General features: G+C 41.0%; 3 protein-coding genes and 1 non-coding gene across 5 annotated transcripts in view; 2 read left to right on the top strand and 2 right to left on the bottom strand.

The window, feature by feature from the left end:
- Window positions 1–8897, bottom strand: part of Ap2b1 (adaptor related protein complex 2 subunit beta 1) — a 119976-nt gene extending 111079 nt beyond the window's left edge. Inside the window, exon 1 of one of the 2 annotated variants that reach the window (XM_074046260.1) lies at window positions 8779–8897. The gene's annotated coding sequence lies outside the window, so the exon portion shown is untranslated. Of the gene's footprint in view, window positions 1–48; window positions 160–8778 lie in introns of those variants that run through there. The other variant, XM_020174824.2, reaches the window with a different exon arrangement.
- Pex12 (peroxisomal biogenesis factor 12) lies at window positions 242–4837 on the top strand. Its single transcript, XM_020174815.2, has 3 exons — window positions 242–954; window positions 1256–1809; window positions 2935–4837. The coding sequence occupies exons 1-3, from the start codon at window positions 829–831 to the stop codon at window positions 3332–3334; spliced, it is 1080 nt and encodes a 359-aa protein (XP_020030404.1). The 5' UTR covers window positions 242–828; the 3' UTR covers window positions 3335–4837.
- Window positions 5537–5633, bottom strand: LOC141414428 (Z30 small nucleolar RNA). Its single transcript, XR_012439458.1, has one exon. It is a non-coding gene; the product is annotated as a Z30 small nucleolar RNA (small nucleolar RNA).
- Window positions 8898–11669: 2772 nt separating the features above from the next.
- On the top strand, window positions 11670–23161 carry Slfn14 (schlafen family member 14). The gene is made up of 5 exons (XM_074046259.1): window positions 11670–12127; window positions 13919–14981; window positions 16405–16539; window positions 18070–18784; window positions 21126–23161. The coding sequence occupies exons 2-5, from the start codon at window positions 13931–13933 to the stop codon at window positions 21952–21954; spliced, it is 2730 nt and encodes a 909-aa protein (XP_073902360.1). The 5' UTR covers window positions 11670–12127; window positions 13919–13930; the 3' UTR covers window positions 21955–23161.
- The last annotated feature ends 380 nt before the right edge of the window (window positions 23162–23541 follow it).

Genomic DNA, 23541 nt, shown 5'->3' with positions numbered 1-23541 from the left:
CATTCGGTCCCAAGCACCCAGTCAGAAAGATCCCCGCAGAGGGAGAACCTGTGGCTTTTCACCAAGGCTACGCCGCCGAGCCATCCGGGAAAAGTTCACGCAATCAGTGGGGCACTCATCAAGCCCGCCAGCATGCCGGTCGCTCCGCTAGTACCTAAGCGGCGGAAGCGGAAGTCCCGTTGTGGTCATAGAGTGCTCCAGTTCCGGCTTCAAGGCCGCTTTCAGGGCTAGAGAGCCTTGCTTCCGCCAGCCGTCCTCCAGGCCCCGGCGGCTTCTGTTTCCGGGTGTGGCTTCTGTCATAAAGCAGAGGCCTCACTTCCAACGTGGCGTCGTGGGTGCTTCGCGCCTCGCCTGGGGTCAGCGAGCAAGGACCGGCGCGGCCCGGGGTGCTTCAGAGCCAGCAGCTGGGGCCAGTCCTCACGTCCCGGGTCCGCACGGGCACCTCTGGTTCCTCAGAGCCGGCTGGCTTTCCAGCAGCTCGAGAGCTGGGCTCCTTCGCCCACACCTGCCCCCCAGAGTCACGCTGTGCCCTGTGAGGGGCAGAACTTGACAAGTGACCCTCTCCCCCACGTACCACTGGGCCAGGGCGGGAGTTAACTAACCCCTTAGCCTCACTTTGAGACCCCCCTCCCTTCCGCCTCCAGAACAGGGCTGTTCCCCCGGTTGAACGTCACTTGACAGTTTGGACCAGAGTTTCGGGAGTCATGCAGGACGGTTACCTTTAAGATTCAGCACCCATCTGGTAAAAAAAGATTAAAAGAAAAAAAAAAAAAAGCTCATACTCATTAGTTTGTGGGAAAAGTGAAACTCAGCACATAATAGGATACCATGGCTGAGCACGGGGCTCACATCACAACTGCTTCTGTGGCGGATGACCAACCTTCCATCTTTGAGGTGGTAGCACAGGACAGTTTAATGACAGCAGTGAGACCTGCCCTTCAGCATGTGGTCAAGGTAAGGTATTAATTCTCTGGAAGGTTTCAGGGATGACCGGGTAAAAACCAAGCCAACCATTACTTCGTAGCCTAGGATTTGAAATAACCAATTTGCATATAATTCATATCCTGTGGTTTAGTGGGTAGTCAGTATAGAGCCCTGTACTGAATACTTAGCACTTCAGGGAGTTGAGGGTAGACCCTAGAAGAAGTGACTGTTTAAGCCAAAAGTGTTCAATTTACAGGGAAAAGGAAAATGTAAACTCAAGCTATTGTAGCTGTGTAATAGAATGAACTTCTTTTAATTTCCTTTGCTTTAGGTTCTTGCAGAATCAAATCCTGAACACTATGGCTTCTTTTGGAGATGGTTTGATGAAATCTTTGCTCTACTTGATTTTCTGCTCCAGCAGCATTATTTGTCTAAGACCAGTGCCTCATTTTCTGAAAATTTTTATGGCTTAAAGCGAATTGTAATGGGGGACTCTCAGAAGTTTCTGAGATTGGCCAGTGCTGGTCTCCCAAAGAAGCAGCTTTGGAAATCAGTTCTGTTCCTCGTTCTTCTTCCCTACTTGAAAGTGAAGCTGGAGAAGCTGGTTTCCAGCCTGAGAGAGGAGGATGAATATTCTATCCATCCCCCCTCCTCCCACTGGAAACGATTTTACAGAGCCTTCTTGGCAGCCTACCCATTTGTTAACATGGCCTGGGAAGGCTGGTTTCTTGCACAACAACTTCAGTACATCCTAGGAAAAGCTCAGCATCACTCTCCCCTGCTGAGACTGGCTGGAGTTCGGCTAGGTAGACTGACAGTTCAGGATATACAAGCTATGGAGCACAGACTGGCTGGAGCCAGCATGATGCAGCAACCAGGCAGGAGGTAAGATCATAACATTTCCAAACAATCTTTAACAAATTCTGAACTCTTATCCCAATTTTATGAAACTTACTGCCTTTAGTCAACTTTCAGTTACTTAATAAAGTCATAGAAAAGTTATTCCTCATGTCTATAAAACAAAGACTGCCATCCTGGTAACCATCCTTATCACACTAGGCACATTTTAGTGCACACCTCCTATGTGTCAGGCCCTGTGCTATGCATTTGCTTTATGTATTTATTATCAAGCCTCATCACAAGTAAATGCAGTAGCTCCACTGAACAGTTGAGGAAGCCCTAAAATATCAGTACCTTGCACAAAGCAGCACAGCTAGATGGCAAAGCTGAGACTCAAGGCAGATCAATACAATCGTAAAACTTTGGGGTTTTTTGTTTGTTTTTGCAGTGCTGGGGCTTGAACTCTGAGCCTACACCTTGAGCCACTCCACCAGTCTTTTTTTGTGAAGGGTTTTTTCAAGGTTGGTCTCTAGACCTATTTGTCCAGAATGGCTTCAAACCATGATCCTCCTGAAATCTGCCACTTGGGTAGCTACGATTACAGGTGTGAGCCACTGGTGCCCCTCCAAGACTGTGTTCTTAATCATGATGCTGTACCATGTCTAGCTAGTGCTTGTGTTCTCCTACAAGTTCAAAAAAATGTACTCTTCTGTACTGCTGTTATTTTTTAAGTGAATTTTCTTTCTGGATGCTCTATATCTTACACAAAAACTACATAATCACATTCTCTTAATTTTTCAAAACAAAAGCCTAATCTTTTGCTATTAAAAATGAAGCTTAGATCTGGGCATGATGGCACACCTATAATCCTAGCACTCAGGAGGCAGATGACAGGAGGGTCAGGAGTTTGAGGCCAACATGGGCTATTATTTTGAGACTGTGTCTCAGAAACAAACAAATGAAGCTTAGGGCTTGACCATGTAAAATACTGAGTCAGGAGAGAGAAACATTTAGAATAGATCCTTAAGGAGACTGTGCCAGTACAGCCAACTCTTCAGTCCCCAAATCAGTGACTCTGATGTAAAGCTGCAATGGCATTTATTTTGGTCTTTCTATGATTAAACCCAAATAAAGTTTTTTCTCTGCCCCTTTGTTCTTTTTTCCCAACAGTGTTAATGAGAAGATAAAGTCAGCTCTGAAGAAAGCTGTGGGAAGTGTTGCCTTATCCCTCTCCACTGGTCTTTCTGTGGGTGTATTCTTCCTGCAGTTCCTTGACTGGTGGTACTCATCTGAAAATCAAGAAACCATCAAATCACTGACTGCCCTGCCTACTCCACCACCACCTGTTCATCTAGACTACAACTCTGATTCTCCTCTCTTGCCCAAAATGAAGACTGTGTGCCCACTGTGTCGTAAAGCCCGGGTGAATGATACTGTTCTTGCCACATCTGGCTATGTGTTTTGTTATCGCTGTGTGTTTAATTATGTAAGGAGTCACCAAGCTTGTCCCATCACAGGTTATCCAACAGAAGTACAGCATCTAATTAAACTGTACTCTCCTGAGAACTGAAAGGGACTATCATATTATCTCACAATTTAAGTATTGTACTGTGAACCCACAGGACTGTTTTTTATCATGGTATAAAGCATTGATATTTCCGATTCTTGATTATATTAACCATAAGCAACGATATGGATTCCTTTAAAAAGATATATAAATTTGATCCTAATTTTTTAGCATGCTCTCTAGACCTCTACTTACAGTTAACCAACTAGGTTAACCTGGTTAAAAGATTGTAGGGGATGTGAGGGCAACAGGAGTGAATTAAAGAGGATAATTAATACAGACGCTCTCAGGAGAACCCCAGCTTAGACTTCATAAAATGGATGGTTAGAGAGAAGCAGGTCTTCTCTTTAGAAAACATTCACCTGCCTATGAGGCAGAGGTCTTATAACTTCCCAAACAGTATGAAACATGGACCTGCTCCTTATAGAAATACTAAGGAACACTTTAGAAGAACTCCTTTCATATACTGTGACCCCCCATTTGTTAAATGACATCTGCTACAGTTCATCAGCATCTGAAGAGTTCACATATCATTCTTGAAAAGCAGGTGAAAGTAGAGGTTGAGTGTTTATATAGACAGTAGTCAGAAAATTTCAGTGTGAAAGCAAAGCTAACAAATAATGAAGAGATGAAATAAAAGATCCAATGAATATTTAATGAACAATGAAAAGACCTACCATTTAATAAGCTCTTTTCTGCTTGCTGTTTGCTAAACTAGCATGAACGATCCTGGTTATTACTAAAGTTTCTACGAAACATTTAAGTAAATTTTAAAAATAAATGTTTCTGGCAAAAAACTATAACATCCTGTCACTATTTTTTTTTTTGGTACTGGGATTTAAACTCAGGGCCTTCACTGTGACCAACTCTACCAGCCCTATTTTTGTGAAGGGTTTTTCGAGATAGGGTCTCCTGGAACTATTTGTTCGGGCTGGCTTTGAACCACGATCCTCGTGATCTCTGCCTCCTGAGTAGCCAGGATTACAGGTGTGAGCCACAGGCGCCTGCCACACATCCTCCATTATTATGTGGAAATTACCTGAGGTATTTAAAATAAATTTTCACTAAGACCACATCTGACTTTTTCAGGTATTTTTGTACTGAAGAATTAAAAAAAAAATCCAGTAATTAGAACAAAAATCATTCACTCTAAGAGGAAGAATACAACTTTGTTAGCTGGTAGAGTAGCTCAAGTGAAGAGCATGCATCTACCTCGCAGGTGTGAGGCCCTGAGTTCAAACCCCTGTATTGCCCAAAAAAAAAAGAAAAACCCAAACTGCTTTATATTAAAAATACTACAGAAACAGATTTGGTATAGTAGTATATGCCTCTAATCTCAGCACTAGAGAGGCAGAGGCAGGAAAGTGAGAGTTAAAGACTCAGCCTGAACTTCATTCCAAGACCCTATTTCTGAAAAACAAGGACTGGTGATGTAGCTCAGTAGTAGAGTACTTGCCTAGCATGTGTAAGGCCATGGGTTCAATCCTTAACACTGAAAAAAAAGAATAACTACACAAACACTTAAGTTCCCTGTGTAGGAAAATTTATGCCACTGGATTGGCAGGTTGGTGAAAATACGAGTTTTTTAAAAGTTATTATGTTAGCAGGATATGGCAGTGTTTATCTGTAATCTCAGCATTCAAGACACTGAGGCAGGAGGATCAAGAGTTACAGCTACATGGTAAGACTGTGTCTCAAAAAGCAAAAATAAATAAATAAATAAATCATTAATAGAGGACAGATGAAAATAATTTGTAAGTGGCCTTTGCTGAACCACGTATTTTTCCAATACCATTGGCAATTCAAAGTATATTCTCTAATGGCACAGAGGTGACAGAACTAAATTTTGAAGGACTATCATAAAATCATAGGGATTTTAAAATATGAAAACTTCTATACACCAGAATAATAGAATGGCTATAGTTTACAAGTTCTTATAAAACTTCAAAGGTTTTCAAAACAAATACTGTAATTAATTAAAGCATTTTTAATACAGTAGTAAGTCAATTGGGAAATTGATTCAGATTCACAATTGAAATGCTGTAGTCCTCCATGGAGATTTCAAACCAGATTTTTCACCTCAACCTAAGAACAAAAACATAAAAATATCAGTAACTCAAAAGGATATCAAAGAAATACTCTCATATGTAAGCCAGTATTCAAAAAGGTTAGAACCCATCTATGTGGCAAAACCACAACTAGAATCAGCTCAGAGAGAAGATTAAGGAGTCATGCCCTGGTCAAAGCCAACACTGAAACAATGGCAATACCAGGTCAGACTATACTTCACTCATCATCGCATCACTGCATTTCACCTCCTTCAGTCTTCTAAGAACAGTTTGATGATCTATTTTCACATCCAAGAAAACCTAGGCTTATTTTTAGGAGAAAATAAAAGCTTCTTTTTAAAATAAGTTGCTTGCAACCATGAGTTTTTAAATAAATATTTTATCTTACACTATGTTTTAAGTAACTCTACTATACAAAAATGCAACTTGGTACAAGACTGGTTGGTGGCAGGGCGCAGGAGGGGGATTTGCAGAACAGGATAGCAGAAAAGTACTTACCATTCAACACCTTCTGAGCTGGCACTGGGGGCTCACGCCTGTAACCATAGCTACTCAGGAGGCAGAGATCAAGAGGATCATGGTTTGAAGCCAGCTCCAGGTAAATAGTTCTTGAGATCCTATCTCAAAAAAAAGCCATCACAAAATAGGGCTGGTGGAGTGGCTCAAGTGGTAGTGTCAAAAAACTTTCTGCTTGAGAAACTAAAGCAGATACCTTAAAAGCAACTGAGGCCAATAGGAAAAGGGGACCAGGAACTAGAGAAAAGGTTAGATCAAAAAGAATTAACCTAGAAGGTAACACACACGCATAGGAAATTAATGTGAGTCAACTCCCTGTATAGCTATCCTTATCTCAACCAGCAAAAACACTTGTTCCTTCCTATTATTGCTTATACTCTCTCTACAACAAAATTAGAGATAAGGGCAAAATAGATTCTACCGGGTATTGAGGGGGAAGGGGGCAGAGGGAGGGGTCGGAGTGGGTGGTAAGGGAGGGGGTGGGGGCAGGGGGGAGAAATGACCCAAGCCTTGTATGCACATATGAATAATAAAACAATAAAAAAAAACCTTTCTGCTTAAACATTTTTTATTTTATCCATGTAGAATAAGATCTAAAAGATGTTTGGTAGGACTTACAGCCTAGTTCTAAAGCAGAAGCTTTAGAAAAGATTTTATACTAAATTACTTTTGAACATTCAGTTCATTCAATATAGAATTCAACTCATAATTCTTCTACCAGCAAAAAAGATAAAAAGTATAGTCACAATGCCAGGCACAGCAAGACATGCCTACAGTCCCAGCTACTCTGGAGACTGAGGCAGGAAGAAAGAGGCCAGCCTGGGCAACATAGCGAGACTCTGTCTCTAAAGTAAGCAAACAAAATTTTTATACCAGAATCTTTTCAATTCCAGAGTCCAAGACCAAGAGAGGCTATGATTTTCCAAAGGGGTCTATAGCAAATCAACAGCAAGACCTAGAAAGAGAACTGAAGTCTGATAAGTTATTTTCCTATTCCTAGCTTTCAGGCTCCCACCCTTTATTAATGAGGGAAGCCACCAGCAAGATAAACTAAGGCAAAGCCTGTGTAATTTATAACCTGGATAATCAGTTTCCAAATGAAAAAGCTGACCAATTCATTTATTCTAAATGAAACCTTGTGGTAGTATTCTATCGCCAATGTGGAAAGTACCGGGATCACAAAGTCACCCTCTCCAGACAGTTAACATGATATCAGTATCTAAATAACAATTCTGGAGTCACCATATACTTCCTTCCACCATCTATAAATGTCAATAGATGGATACTCCATAGTTAAAAACTGACCACTGTTGGTCTGTTTGCCATTCAGCAACAAAGCTCCACAAAGAGAGGAGAACTAGGTAGGTGCCAGTTATACAGGTCTATGCTTGACCTTTTAACTCATCATTCCTTAAAGTGAAACAAGTACATATTAGAAATAGGGAAACAGGCCAAGAGAGCTTAATTTAAGTAGCTCTGCCTAAAATCATGAAACAGGAATGCCAAGCTCAATCAAGGAGTTCCTGCCTTAAAGCCCATCTTCCTCCTACCAGATGATACTGGGAAATCAATGGGTCTGCTGCCTCCAGTTTCCCTCCAATCCAATGTAAACACACACTAACCTTAAAATATGGAGTAATTATATCATTACTCAAAAGCTTTTAATTGCTCCCCACGGAGGAAAATAAATCCAAACTACTTTGCTTAGCATTCAGGATGTTTCAAAACTGATCCATGAGCGAAGCCCTGGGTTCAATCCCTAGGACCAAAACAAATAACAACAAAAATCCTGACCCAAACTTACCCTTCACTGATACCATAACCCAAGCCAGTCTGTCCAAGCCAGTCTATTCCTAAATCCTCAAATCTGCTCTATTTGTTCTTGTGTCTTCAACTAGAAAGTCCTCCTTTCCCTCAGTAGAAAACTTACTGTACTTCAATTCTACCTCTCCAGTTTGTGACCTTCCAAGCTGCTTTGCATGAAGGCTTAGTCCATCAATTCAGAAGTATCCGTTCTTGCTCTGAATTATGGAAGCACAAGAGTACCTATTTTGTGGAAACCATTTCATTTTGTGTTTTAAGATCTAGATAAACCGAACTTGAATTCAAGATCTTGGCTCCTGACACACACACAGCAGGTATACTTTCCTAGTTCTCTGCCAAGTTCATGCCTGGTACACAGAGTTTGCTCCACCTGAACTGCCTTCCCATACTTCTTTCAGTGGGGAGAAAGCCTCATTAGTTACACTTTTCTAACTACTCGAATGTCACCTCTTCTGCTAAGTGTCCCTAACTCTCTCAGCCATCCCCTCTGAGATCCACACCATTTTCTTGTATCACAGCACGCGTCGCACACCAACTATTCACCAATTCATCAGTCCTCCACCATCTCTCTCCCACCAGCCCCATCACAATGAGTACCTAAAGAACCTGGATTATGTTTCACGTGCCTTGTACATAGAACTTCAATAAATGACCGTTTCATTCAGTCAGTGGGCGACCCTTCCCACTAAGTTGGCCTAAACGCCTTGATTATAAAAGCATCAGCACAATTTATAAAGCTGGCTTACTTTCATCATGTCACGTGGGAAAGGACCAGCCCGCGCAACTCCAAGCCCTCATTCTCTCATCGTCTAGCTCATGGCGCTCTGCACAGGTCCCTCCGCAGAGCAACCAATGCCTACACTCAGTAGATTCTCAAATAAAATTAAAAAGGTAAAGTCCAAATCCCACCAACTTAAGGAAAGACTGAAGCTGTCCTTCGGATAAACAGGAGTAGGGCCTGAGCCAAGGCTCAAACCAAACGCCCAGGCAGGAAGGAGTCGCAACCTGCTTTCCGTACTCCTAAAATCTTCTACACACCGGACTCTCTCAAGAGCTTGTCCTGGCCTGCGGAGGATGATGGCAGCAAAACTCTCAGGCTTTCCGTCCCCTGATCATACTTGCTTCCCACGTCCTCTCCCCATCGCGGCGCTGCTGGATCCGTTTCCCACAGCTCAGCGCGGCCCTCGCTAAACAACCAATCCAACGGCGGGTAGTGAGTCACGTGAGCGCCGGTGAGGCGGGCACCGACACGAAGAACAGCCAATCGGAGGCCGAGGCGAAAAACTGGGCTGGAGATGGCAGGAAGGTGGACGTCCTTTTTCGGTCGCATCTTTCTGTTGCGGTCTCTGTTAAAAGAGGCCAAAAAGAAAAAAAAGAAGAGTTAGGCCAATCTCATACTATACTCGGAGCGATTTTTTTTTCCTTCTCCACCTAGAACTCCCTGCTCTTGGATCTCGAGGCGATTGTTAGGCAGAATGATTTTGCCTGTGCCTATGCTTTCACAACGGAAAGGGTGTCTGAGGTGGGGCGTATTGTCTGTGTGTGACCTGGGCTTCTGGGAAGAAGTGTTGATTCAGTGAGCCCAAATTTATTGCTCTCGTCTTGGATGCTGCCTGAGTGCCAGGGGTTGGGGTGACTCACTGATAACTGTGCCCTTTCCTGTCCAGGGATGACTCGTTAGCTGGCCAAGCTCTTGGACACTTCCTAAATAAGGAAAAGCCCTGAGAAAAGTTCAGCCAAAGATGTGGGAAGGCAAGAAGGAAAGACTTCTGGGAGAGGTGGCATTGCATCTGGGTCGTGAAGAATAAGTAAGATTTGAGAATTAGAAGATTCTGGGAGAAGGAATTTAAGCTCCCTAATTGGTTGAGAAAGTCAGTTTACCAAATTTAGCCAAAGTTGATACAGTTCTTGAGGTGCTTCCCATAATTCTGTGAGTTAAAAACAAGAGGAACCTGGGTGTTAACAATACAGATACCATCAGCATGAAAAGCAAACAGCAAAAACTCCAAAATGCCTGGGGTCAAACCCAGATCTGCCCAATCAGATGTTAGAGGGTTGGAGTTCAGTCATATATATATATATATATATATATATATATATATATATATATATATATATATATATATGTACTGGAGTTTGAACTCAGGAATTCACAATTGTTAGGTAGGTGCTCTACCTCACCTCCAGCCCTAGGCATGTATATTTTTAATAAACACTCCAGGGACTATGATTCACACCAAAGTTTAAGGTCCAGGGTTAGTGTTTTAAAAATAAAAAAACTAAAGGGGGAGTTGTAGAAAATTGGAAAGACAGGCTTTGCTAAGGATGCTAGCTAGCTGACTGTAATTCAGCCACTCGGAGAAACTGGGAGAACTGAAGATTTCACAGGGCAAGGCTTTAGGTGATCAGAGCTGTACTTAAGGAAACTTAGTCTGCATTGCTGTTAGATTAGAGGTGGGGCAGAGAGTAAAAACAGGGAAAGCTATGGAAAGGTGAGAGTCTAAATGAGATTGACAGTGAAACTGGAGAGGTAGCAGAGGAAAGGCATTGTGTTGAGGGTCAGATAGGGATGGGCAGAGGACATGGGGGAAAAAAAGGTTGGGGGAAGAATGGAGGGAAATGAAGCATCTTCAGTACCAGGCCATTCAGGCTCTCTCTTGTACTTTAAGGGCAGAAGAGGTTAGACAGTGAAGAGACTGTGCCTTTGCATGTGCTGGTTCCTCTACCAGGTTTACCTTTCCCTCTCTATCTCCCTCTCGCAACTTGGTGCATTCTTACAGGTTACAGCTTACATATTAGTCAATTGGTGAAGGAAATTTTTTGTTCGTATGCAATACTGGAGTTTGGACTCAGGACTTTGTCCTTGCAAGGCAGGCATTGTACCACTTGAGCCACACCCCCATCCCACATCATGTCATTTGGAAAACCTCTTCTGATTCTCACAAGCATGGTTATTATCACTCCTCAGGATACCCAGCACTGCTCATTCACTGCTAGTTCTCCAAAGTGTCTCTAGAGTGCAGTGATCATGAACATGAATTATATGGCAAGCAGCTTAAACTCTGTTCTTCAGTTTCCCTATTTGTAAAAAGAAGAAAGGATAATAAAAATGTAAAATTAAAATAAATAAGGATGTCCAGAAATCTATTTAAGGATATCATGTAATCGTAAACAAAATGAAGTAGAAACATGGTATTGTTCACTGGTTTGATGTAGAGAGAGAGAAATGTTTTAGTTTCCTGTGCTGCCAGAGCAAATTGCTACAACTTGTGGCTTAAAATAACAGAAATGTAGTTTTTTAAAAAGCCAGAACTTTTATAACTGGAATTACAACATCATTTTCACTAGACTGAAACAAGATATTGACAGGGCCATGTCCTCTCCAAGAGCTCTAGAGGCAAATCCATTCCTCTCTTTCAGCTTCTGGTGACAGCTGGCATGCCTTTGCTTGTGGCGACATCACTCTGGTCTCTGCCCTATGATTGCATTGCTTCCTCGTGTTTTGTGTATATTGAATCTCTGTGTCTCTCTTTTATGAGAATACTTGTGATTGGGTTTAGGATTCACTAGGTAATCCAGAATAATTTCCATTTTCCCATCTCAAGAGTCTTAATTACATCTACAAAGACCATGTTTCCTTATAAGGTAACATTTACAGATTTACAATAATAATAATAATAAACAATGATGGTTGGGCACTGTTTAGTCTAGTATAAGAATCCTGAACCGGTTTACCAGTATCACCAAATGAGAGACCTGACTCTCATATGTTTATTTTTGCTATGTGTTTTTTAAATATAAAAAAATAATGCTCCTTGTAAGCCATTTTAAATTATAGTACTGTTGAAGAAAAGAAAGGAAAGGAAAGAAATCAAATGAAAAATTACCTACAATCCTCCAACTCACAGACAACCAGTTCATAATCTATGTGCATTATTATTCTACACTGAGTAGAACAAGCAATTTGGAAGGAAATGAAATAAGTTAATATTTCTCACAGCAAATATGTACAGGATAGTCTAATTTAAAATTAATGCAGAGCCTTGCAAACAAAGTAGAAGGTGCTTGTATGATGTGTGGATTTCCTTAGAGGTTATAATTTTAACTTTGACCACTCACTTGAAAAACCAGAGTCTTCCCATTACAAAGTCCTGATTCACTCCCTGAGGTCAGACCCTGGCCTGCTAATCAGCCCTGACATAGACACTTCTTGAGTCCTTATCAGCCTTCCTCAGTGGGTCAATGTTATGAAGACTGTAGGACTCTGGCAGAGTTCCTGCTCCTCCAAGGCTGATATCACAGGCACCAGGGGCCCTGACCAAAGGCAAACATTCAGACCAAAGCCAGAAGTGGAACTGAATCATCAAGAGGAAACACAGAGCATCAGGTAAAAAAACCGCTTTTTTCAAAAATCTTAGTTTAGGTGCAGTTTATATCTGAGAGCATGAAGGGCTTAGCATAAAGTAGCTAAGGAGACATTTGTAAAGAAAAATGTGTGAGAAATTCTGGAAAGTGTGGAAAGGCTGTTTAACTGGATACAGAATCTCAGGAAACTAATTTTATGGTTGTTATCAGCATCCAAGTAACATGGATGAGAGTCATGAATGGGAGTCTGGAGTCTAGAGGCTGTGCTAGTTCAAAGTCAATAAAATTTGTGCTATGAATCCCATCAATGAAAGTAATAGTAGGCAAATTGCAGTTGGAAATAAGGAAGCTATTTCTAACAGAATTGTCAGAAAACAGAATGGACAGCTTTGAAAGATAATACATTACTAGTCACTCTTAAAGCAGTTGCAAGGAAATTTGTGGGGAGTTAGGAGTATTACTGAAGGAATTTTAGGATTCTGATGGTTGGACTGGAAGATATTTAAAGTCACCTGCAACACTTTTGTGATTCTATGATATACATAGGATGTTATGTGAAATTTCCCTAAGAACCATAAAACACCACATTTACGTGTATCAATGGGAGAGGCTCACATACTGAAAACAGTTCCTCAGGTTGATTCTGCTTTGCATGAGGAAGTGAGAAGAGCAACTGATGTCAGGAGAGGGTATCTGTCCTGCTGGGTGCCTGCTTTATCCCTCTGAGTATAAACAATATCCACATGGCTCCTGCTTTGCAAACATGGCATGTACAACCTTGTCCTGGAGGAAGACTTTTGGCTTCAGTTAGTAAATATTTTTACTTATTTTCAGTTAGTAAATAATCAAAGGTAAGGGGATCGTTTCTGAAATATTTGTTTCAAAACTTTAATTTCAGTTGAAGTGGTTGTTCTCTGGTCTATGAAACAAAAGTAAGGTTGATTGCAGTTTAATGACTATACCCCAAAGGCTCATGTGTTTTCCCAAGTCCTAGAGGTTTCTGTAGGACAGGACAGGCCTATTAGAAGGGAAGGAACATCCCTATTTTCATATCACACTGTCTGAAAAAAATGTACTTTTAGAATTTAGAAGATATGTCAACAGCTAAAACATTTTCTGCATTTGGAATTGATCAACATTTCAAGAGTAGAATAGGCTTTTTAAAATGTATAAAACAGTACATGAAAATACCAAATTTTGTGGGGTTTTTTGTTTGATTGTGTGTTTGTTTGCTTGAAATAGGGTCTTACTATGTTGCCCAGGACTGGCCTCCAACTCTATCCTCTTGCCTCAGCTTCTTGAATGCTGGGATTATAGACATGTACCTCCATGCCTGGCTTAGTGTTTGTTTTTATAGCAAGATCTTCTATAGCACATATATTTCAAAACTGCACTCCGTTTTTTTTCTCTTTGAGTTATGAATAGAAGTATTGCTTGACTTCAACTTCTTTGTCTGCTTAATCACTAATAACTTACTTTAGCTCCTGTGGTCTTTGTATTTAGGTTCAAAGATGCTGCTTCCTAATAGTAAGTGGAAGATTACTGGACATTTCAGTAATATAATTTTTTCCATTATATAAAAAAATTGAGGATTTACTTTTACCTATACCCATTTCTTGCTGGCAAGGCTAAGGATATTTGGCAAAGTTGTTAGGAAAGAGTAATATCAAAGATTATCTCCAATGTTAAAATGTATTGCAATAATTTATAGCATTGAAGAAAGTATTGTCATCTCTGAAATCTCACAAATTTAGAAACAACATTCCTGTCCTGATTATTTATAAGAACACTTTCTGTTATTTTTGGAGCACAGGAGGCTACCAGGATGGAGAGCCTCCAGCCTGCTACAGAAATGCCCTTTGCTGAGATCATCGTACCAGTGGGCAGAATAACTTTTGGAGAAGAGAGCAGAAAGAAGATGACCAATAGCTATTTGAAAAGAAATGAGAATCTGAACATCATCCGAGCCATCTGTGCACTGCTAAATTCTGGAGGGGGTGTGATCAAAGCAGAGATTGTTGATAAAAGCTACAGTTACCAATGCCATGGGCTGGGACAGGATTTGGAAACTTCCTTTCAAAAGCTCCTTCCTTCAGGTTCCCAGAAGTACCTTGACTACATGCAGCATGGTCACCATCTCCTGATTTTTGTGAAGTCATGGAACCCTGATGCTTTTAGCCTCCCACTTAGGATTTGCAGCTTGCGCTCCAATTTATATCTGAGAGATGTGACCTCTGCTATCAATTTGAGTGCCAGAAGTGCCCTGGAGCTTCTCAGAGAGAAGGCATCTGGAGCCCAAAGAGGTAGATCAAGGTTGCATCCTCAAAGAGTTCCCAACAGATGCATTCAGGAAGAGGAAGATATGAAGGTGGCTGCCTCAGAATTTTTTGAAAATGATAAACTCGTGTATAAGGAGAAGCTCAACTTTACAGAGTCAACACATGTTGAGTTTAAAAGGTTCACCACTAAAAAGGTTGTCCCTCGGATTAAAGAAATGCTGCCTCATTATGTTTCTGCATTTGCCAACACTCAAGGGGGATACTTAATTATTGGGGTTGATGATAAGAGTAAAGAAGTGTTTGGATGTAAGAGAGAAAAAGTGAACCCTGACTTACTACAAAAAGAAATAGAAAACTGCATAGAAAAGTTACCTATATTCCACTTCTGTTGTGAGAAGCCCAAGGTGAATTTCACTACCAAAATCTTGAAGGTGTACCACAAAGATGCCCTGTATGGTTATGTCTGTGTGATTCGAGTAGAACCCTTCTGTTGTGTAGTATTTGCAGAGGCTCCGGATTCCTGGATCATGAGGGACAAGTCTGTCACAAGGCTGAAAGCTGAGCAGTGGGTGGTCATGATGCTGGATATTCAGTCAGGTAAAGAGGGAGGGAAGTTGTGCCGTCTGCAGGAAGGAACTCCCTCTCTGCCTTTTGTGGGTATCCAGCCATATATTTTAGTTAAAAAATAAGAATTTGTTTTGCTTACAAGTGTGCTTCCATGACAGATTTATTTCTCTAATACCGTTTAGTTCCAAAGACTCAGGATCTGACCTTTTTGAGGTCAAGCAATGCTTGGGTTTCAGTCTGTTTTGGGAAAGTGACAGTATATCATCGATTATGAATTAATGAAAGTTTCCTTTTACGCACTGTAAAAGCCAGTTGAAAAGAATTTGCAGGCTGAATTTTCTAGTGTAAATAGAAATATACTCACTTTAATGAACATCTGTAGAGAAACACTGTTTAAGAATGACTCTGCGTTAAGTCTTTCAAGGGAAACATTTTTGATAGTTTGAACTGTTTCAAAAACATTAGGAGCTAACATCTTAAACCATTGGGTTTGGAGCACCAGCAAGTGGAGAAAAGGATGCAGAAGGAGGTACTCTAGGGCAGGGGACTGCACAGCAGGAGGAGCTCTGGTGCTTTTACTTCTCTCACAGTTTTGTTTGAAATTAGTCTTAAGTGATTCCTACTCAACCCATAACAGACTGAACTAAGTTTACCGACTTGCCTTAAAGGTGAATATGTTTAAAATTTGATTTAAAAAAAAGGTTTATATCCAAGATTTGAGGATTACAGGATTTTATTGGAGCATTCTCTCTTCTCCTCTCTCTGCCTTTTGTGCCGTCTGCAGGAAGGAACTCCCTCTCTGCCTTTTGTGGGTATCCAGTCATATATTTTAGTTAAAAAATAGGAATTTGTTTTGCTTACAAGTGTTCTTCCATGACAGATTTGTTTCTCTAATACCGTTTAGTTCCAAAGACTCAGGATCTGACCTTTTTGAGGTCAAGCAATGCTTGGGTTTCAGTCTGTTTTGGGAAAGTGACAGTATATCATCTCTCTCTCTCTCTCACACAAACACACACACACACACACACACACACACACACACACACACACCCCAAACTAGAGATCCTACCACTTTCCGTACCATCCAACCTAGGAAAGAAACTTAAACAACAACTCTAGCAATAAACACAACCTGTGCCTAACTTAGCCTTGGCTGATCCCTCCTCCCCGCACCACACACACTAGCTGCCCTTTCTTCCTAGAGATGCCCTGGAGTGAGAATATTAGAGTTGGAAGGAAACAGGGATTGTCACCTCACTCTTGCACGAGACAGAGGTAAGATGACTGGTGCAGTTAGAATATGCATTCCCAGACTTCCTTTCCTGCAGAGCTGTTTGAGACACAGCTTTTCAGGCAGGCACCATGCTGATCATGTCTCCAACAGGAAGAACAGTAAGAGTTCTTTGACTTTTGATGAATTTTGGCTGAAGCCACTTTCTATGTCATTGTTTAGCCCCTTCCAGTTTGACCACAGACTGCAGTGCTCATTTGTTTTCATCAGCTTCGTCCCTACAAAAAAACCCAGCATATCCCATAAAAGCCCTGGAATCTAAATCTAAGAAGGCTCTGCAACAACGTTTGTTTCCAGGTACTCCTTCTCATGTGTGTGTGTGTGTGTTTTCTTTTGCTTATTTGAGACAGGGTCTCACTATGCAGCTCAGGCTGGGTTCAGATATTCTTTCTTGATTTCAGCTAGAGGGACTATTTGTTTTGTAAAATTAAGTTGGGGTCTTAGGATGTATGTCAGGGATAGAGCAGTTGCCTAGCATATATAAGGCCCTGGGTTTAATCCTCAGCACTGCAAAAACAAACAAATAAGCAAAAACCCGATTAACTTGGGAGGAATTGGTAGCAATTAGCACAAGTGTAGGACTTAGCAGACTAATGGTCCTGAAATGATATGTATTATTATATTATATGTTATAATTTTAATGTCTACTATAATATATAATTATATAACTATATAATATAAATATATGATATATATTGTAATGTTATAATATATAATAATATCTAATAATTTATTGTGTATAATATGTACATATAGCGTTTATCCTCCAAATTTGAGAGTGTTGGGAATTCCTCAGGTCTGTTAAGAGAACTGCCCACTGGCTTTCAATACAGGAGGAGCCTGAGGGGTCACCTGAAGTCCCGGTAAAGCAGCTTCTCAGCCTCAGGACTATGACGTTTGAGTCTTTGTTGGTGGGAAGAGTGCCCTCTGCATTGTAGGATGTTTAGCAGCATCTTGGCCTCCACCTGCCAGATGCCAGAAGTATCTCTCTAATTGTGACAATCAAAAATCCTCCAGACATTGTCAGATGTCCCCAGACAGGGTACAAAATTTCCTCTGAGTTAAGAATTGCTGTTCTTCTGGCCAAGTATGGTAGCTTATATCTGTAATCACAGCTAGGCAAACATTGGTAGGCAATGGTAGGCAAACATTGGGAGGATCACAGTAATAAGGTGGTCTGGGAAAAAAGTTGACAAGACTCCATCTCAACAAACAAGCCAGGCATGGTAGAACATATCTGTAAGCTCAGCTACATAGGAGGATAGGTAGGAGGATCACAGTATGAGGCTAACCTCAGACCCTACCTTAAAAACCACTTAAGCAGAAAAGGGCTGGGGGTGTGACTCAAGTAGTAGGGTGCCTGCCTAGTAAGCTCAAGGCCCTGAGTTCAAACTCCGGTACTGCCCCCAGAAAAAATAGAACTGCCATTCTGATGGAGAGGTCTTAGTTTCCTGAAAGCGTCAGGTTCACAGAAAGACTTCAATCAGAAAGAGTGACTTGCCAGCATCCGGAGACCATCTGGGGTTGAGGAAGCATGCTAAGAGGCTGCCTGTGGAGATCCTTCTCTGACAACTTTACCCTGTGCCAGAACTGCCAGGGTAGCCTTGCTGGTGTGGAGGAGATGCTTTCTTTCCTTTTTTTTTTGGTGGGACTGGGGTTTGAACTCAGGACTTTGTGCTTGCAAAGCAGATGCTCTACACCTCTAGTCTGTAATACGCTCTTTGCAACAAGGAAACTCAAGAGACCCATGGCCAGAGTCATCTCTACTTGCTATACTTACCATGTGTTTTTGTAAGTTTTGGTAACTTCTGTTCCTTAAATTTTCAGTGACACAGACCTCGATACAATTTAAACCAGAATCCCTCTGTATGAAGCTATTCTCCAATCATAAAGGACTAGAGGAACTAATAAAGACACAGATACATCCTTTTTCTCAGGGGATCGTGATATTTTCTAGAAGCTGGGCTGGTGATGTTGGTGTAAGGAAAGAGCAGAACGTCCTGTGTGATGCTCTCCTGGTAGCAGTCAACAGCCCCCTGGTTCTCTATACAGTCATAGTAGACCCTGTTTGGACTGGAGGGCTTGAATATGCCAAGATCACTGCTCTTCAATTAAAGCAGAAGCTGCAAACTGTCGGTGGCTACACTGGGAAAATGTGTGTCATTCCAAGGCTGATCCACTTGACCAGCACACAGTGTAGACATGGTGAACTCCCTGTACACTACCCCCAATCCTACAGGCTGGCCAGTGGAGAAGAAGTGGAGGACTTGTTGCAGGCCCTTGTGGTCGTCTCACTGTGCTCTAGGTCTCTTCTGGGTGACCAGCTGGGATGTGAATTTTTCGACTTGCTTGTATCAGAGCAGTGCGAGTCACTTTCTGAAAGCCTTCAGGAAACCCGAGAATTATTCATTCATTGCTTTCCAGGAACCAGAAAGACAGCCCTCGTCATAAAGACCATGGAGAAAGTAAAGGACTTCTTCCACTGCAAACCAAAAGAGATCCTCTATGTTTGTGAAAGTGACTCCCTAAGGGATTTTGTGATGTGAGAGTTTTACCATCTAAACTTAAAAAAAAAAATAGTCTTTTCAACAGTGCCACAAAAGTAATCTGCGTTTTTCAGTGTAAAATTTTACAATGCCTCTTTGCTGTATAAGTTTGAGAGCCTGAGCCAAATACATATTTCCAAATGACCAGGTAGTTGAGCTATAAATGGATAATTTATAATGTTCAAGCTTGAACATGTTATAAATAAGCCAAGTATGCATAACTTTCAATTTGTAGACCCAGAAACATTTTTTTCCCACAATCTGTGACCTTAAATCCAAGGAAAGTAGAAATGAATCTCTCTTGTTTTAAAGATACTTCTTGCTTGATAGTTAATGTTTTAGAGTCATAATATTGGTCACTTATGACTCAAATTTGATATTTAATACAATTTGGTATTGTTTATAAAGTATTTCATCTGACTTATTTTGCATCAATGATTTTAGAAAACATGCAAGTTCAATTCTGATTGCAATCTCTAGCTTTCAATTTAGCAGAATACACTTGTCATTATACAATTCAGTGAATGAGAAAATTTATTTTGATTTTTGGTTCAGTTTATTTATTCAACACATCTTTTTTTTAATTCATTTATTCATATGTGCATACATTGTTTGGGCCATTTCTTCCCCCCTCCCCCTTACTCCTCCTCACTTCCAGGCAGAATCTGTTCTGCCCTTATCTCTAATTTTGTTGAAGAGAAGACATAAGCAATAATAAGGAAGACAAAGTGTTTTTGCTAGTTGAGATAAAGATAGCTATACAGAGAGATTCCTAGCATTGCTTCCATGTACAAATGTGTTACATCCCAAGTTGATTCATCTCTAACTGACCTTTTCACTAGTTCCTGATCCCCTTCTTATATTGACCTGTGACGCTTTAAGGTTTCTGTATTAGTTCCTCTGCAGTGGGGACATCACTTTCTTGCCTATCCCCATACCTCCCGTTCAACACATCTTTTTGAGTAGCATTTCTGTGTTAAACACTGTGCTCCATTTAGTGTTCGAGGGTAAAACATAGTGAAGACCTTGCCATATTAAAAAACGAACAATGCAAGTATTGTATAGTTAGTATTATAATAAAGATATGCTTATTTTAACTTAGGCTGGAGGTAGGTCAGCAAATACTCCCCAGTGAAGGAGACCCCTGGGCACACTCTTAAGAAACCAGTACAAAGCTGGGCATGATGGAAGATGCCTACAATCCAGGCACTCAAGAGGCTGAGGCAGGAAGATTGAAAATTTGAGGTCAGCTTGGGCTACACAGTGAGACCCTGTTTTAAAAACAAACAAGCAGCAAGAGAAGTAAATAAAAATAAAAATAAAAATATTTTCTATGACAGTAGCAGTGCTAGGGTGATGTGGGAAAGGAGGCAGATCTAGATTATGGAGGATCCTGTAAACTGTGCTAAAGACTATGTTTGTTATTAAGCCTTATGGCTAAGGCTATAAAATATCCCAGTCAGAAGTCCAATCCAATAAATACCTACTGGACCCCTAACATGAGGGGGACAGAGGAATGGCTAAGAATCAGTGCTTTTCTTCAAGAGCCCACACAGTCCCAACTGAAGAGAACAAAAATAGTTATGAATCAAAGCATAGGTACAAATCCCCAGAAGCAGCATATATAAAATCAGGGAGTCTGTAGAAATGTATACTCTTAACTTGTATTCAAATTAAAGGAGAAAAGAAACACCCAAACTTGTTAAGCATATTTGTGTAGCATATGTGCATGCTACAACATACTATAAAGGGAAGTTGATCTAAGTGAGGCATAGTTCTTTAATTTGTTGCTCTACTTGAAGGAACAATTAGAGATCCTCTCTTGGTGTTTTGCTTGCCAAAACCTAAAGAAGCGTCTGCTTTTGTACCATAAAGAAGTGAAGGAATAGAATTTGCTTTAAAGAAAGTTTCAATTAGCACATACCTCTTTTGCATATAAAGATTATGATATGCTCCAGATGACTATTCCTCAGCTCTAAAAAGGACAGAAAGTAAAGAAATGGTAGTAGCAGTGTATATTACTTTTGAGATTTCTTTTAGTTGTAAGGATCTTCAAGGATTGTCAAGCAATAGACATGAGGTAATAAAATCTCTCAGTTTTTTTTATAATAATGAAAGTTTCACATGCAGATTTAACTAGATAATCCCAAGGACTAGGGTATAAAAATTCTTCATTCTCTCTGTCAGGTAACTTGGAAGTAGAGCAGTTTTGTGTTATTGGCACTATGGAAGAATCAGCCTGCAAAGGAGAATTAGCCTCTGATTCCACTCCAAAGTAGTGAATGCTGGTGTTCCCCTTATGAGTCTGAAACCCTGTTCTCTCTTTCATTGTCATAGGCAACAAACCACCTGCCAAGCTGTAACCCGGAAAACCTTCATGCAAGGGGAGTTCCCAAAGATTAAGCACATAGTGATGGATGAAACTGAGAATTTCTGCAGTCAATACGGCGATTGGTACATGAAGGCCTGGAGCATCACCCACCCAAAGGTGAAGGGGACTGGAAGTGAAGACCTTCGCCACAGAATCCTCTGGCTTTTTCTGGATCCTTTCCAAGTCCATCATGCAGATGTCAATGGCCTCCCCCCTCCTTCTGCTCAGTTTCCTCGGAAAACAATCACTGATGGGATCCATTGTGCTCTGGAGATAGCCAAGATCATGAAAGAAGAAATGAAAAGGATCAAAGAAAACCCTCCTTCCCATATGTCTCCAGACACATTGGCATTGTTCCAGGAGGATGCCTATGAGGAAGCAATGTGTGCTCAGGCTCTGCCTGGAACGTATGAGACCAAGACCAACCTGACAGCAGAGCAAATAGCAAAATATGTGGCAGAAAGATGTCACAGCCTGTTCCAATGTGGCTACCTGCCCAGAGATGTAGCAATTCTGTGCAGGAGAGGGGAGGACAGAGGACGCTATAAGCTTGAGCTGCTAAGAGCAATGGAATTAATGAAGACTCATGGAGAGGTTGTGTTCAGCCAGGCTGCTGGTGTTCAGAACACTCACATCATTTTAGACAGTGTTCAGCAGTTTTCAGGCCTGCAGAGGAATATTGTGTTTGGGCTTAATCCAGAATGTACCCAAGCTGAGGAATTTCACAAGCTCTGCTTTGCCTCAAAAGCCATTAAACACCTCTACCTGCTTTATGAAAAGAGGATAGCCTTCTGAACATTGTTATACACAACACAGGAAGCCAGAAGGAGCAGAGTCTCTTTTCCCAGACAAGTGGCAGCTACTCCTTTTTAATATTACAAGTAAGGAAATCAAGGCACATCTTATGGCCTTGGCACATCTCTTGGGACTGATCCTTCACTCTGTTTGCAATGGCAGATGTATAATTGGTCCCCTGTCTCTAGCTTCCCTAGCTCAATGGGGCTTTTATTTTGTCACCCAACGAGGTTATCCTCACATAGAGCTGTGTTTATGAAATCTTCTACTTGCATACCTCCAGTGAGTATCCATAGCCTTCAAACCAAACCAATTTCCAAGTGTTTCTAGGATGTACCCTGACTAACTCTCCTAAACACATCTTTGATTATCTGTCCATATAATCCACCCTAGCCTTACTGGTCCATTTTGTGCATGGTAGAAGGTGCCCTTCAGGCCAATTATCCTGAGTGGGTGTCTAAGAGCAGCACCTTGGTTAGCATCTCATACTAGCTGTGGGTCTTAGGTTTTACAGGTTCAGAATTTGATTTCCTCTTTCCACCAAGTCTACATCAATCTCTTGGGGACAACTTCAGGCCAACTAAACTCACAAAAGGCCAATGCATGAGTGAAAGTGCCACTCTGCTCACTTACAATGAGGATTGTAGGAACAAGGGGGCTAGGGGCTTTTGCTAATCTGTTTATTTGGCAAGAGCATAAGAAGCCAGATGATATGAGCAGAGCCTTGCCATAAAAGGGGGCTAAGGGCCAGTGTGAGCTTAGTGGTCAGCTGTCCTGGGCATGGATTGAACAGAAAACCCTCTGCCTGCCTCCTGCCGCACCAAGTACTTAATGTTTTCTTTCTTTTTTCCCCCTGTATGGCCTTAATCTGATGGATAAAACAATTACCTTAATAAAATAATTAAGATTAAAAAGTGTTGCCTATGTTGAGATGCTTCTAAAACGTTTTATTTTTCACACCCTAAAACTTTTTAAAAGAGGGTAATGTAATATTATCACCTAAGCTTGAGAAATGAAGAAAGGAAAAAATAAAAAATTTTGAATCATCTCATTATCCAGGCATAACATTTTGCTTATTATTGCCTTTTTTTTTCTTTTTTGGCAGAACTGGGATTTGAACTCAGGGCTTCATGCTTGCTAGGCAGGTGATCTACTGCTTGAGCCACTCTTTTTTTTATTATTATTAGCATATTATAGTTGTACAGGGGGATACATTGTGACATTTACATATATGCTTACAATATATCTTAATTAGATTCACCCCCTCCATCTTTTTTTTTTTTTTTTTTTTTTTTTTAGAGATACTGGGGCTTGAATTCAGGGCCTAATACTTGCTAGGTAGGCACTCTACCACTTGAGCCAGTCCTGTTTCATGTTGGGCATTTTCAAGATAGGGTCTTGCTAACTATTTGCTTGGGCTGGCTTTGAACTGTGATCCTCCTGATCTCAGCTTCCCAAGTAGCTAGGATTATAGGCGTGACTCACCAGCGCCTGCCCCTCCTCCATTCTTTATATGAAAAAATACATTAACATAGTTATGTATGATGTTATGTAATCAAATTTATATCCTGTTAAGTGTTCTTTTTC

The sequence above is a fragment of the Castor canadensis genome, chromosome 11, assembly GCF_047511655.1.
Source record: "Castor canadensis chromosome 11, mCasCan1.hap1v2, whole genome shotgun sequence".
Classification (NCBI taxonomy): domain Eukaryota; kingdom Metazoa; phylum Chordata; class Mammalia; order Rodentia; family Castoridae; genus Castor; species Castor canadensis.
The sequence above is the reverse complement of the archived record's forward strand: the minus strand, read 5'-3'. Positions and strand labels throughout refer to the sequence as shown.

What these genes read in the sequence shown, in the direction of transcription:
- Pex12 (XM_020174815.2), top strand. Translation starts at nt 829, where the DNA reads ATGGCTGAGCACGGGGCTCACATCACAACTGCTTCTGTGGCGGATGAC. An exon ending in CCCTTCAGCATGTGGTCAAG is followed by an intron (nt 955 to 1,255) that starts GTAAGGTATTAA and finishes CCTTTGCTTTAG; the next exon opens with GTTCTTGCAGAATCAAATCC. An exon ending in ATGCAGCAACCAGGCAGGAG is followed by an intron (nt 1,810 to 2,934) that starts GTAAGATCATAA and finishes TTTTCCCAACAG; the next exon opens with TGTTAATGAGAAGATAAAGT.
- Slfn14 (XM_074046259.1), top strand. Translation starts at nt 13,931, where the DNA reads ATGGAGAGCCTCCAGCCTGCTACAGAAATGCCCTTTGCTGAGATCATC. An exon ending in GATGCTGGATATTCAGTCAG is followed by an intron (nt 14,982 to 16,404) that starts GTAAAGAGGGAG and finishes GTCATTGTTTAG; the next exon opens with CCCCTTCCAGTTTGACCACA. An exon ending in TCCCTAAGGGATTTTGTGAT is followed by an intron (nt 18,785 to 21,125) that starts GTGAGAGTTTTA and finishes TCATTGTCATAG; the next exon opens with GCAACAAACCACCTGCCAAG.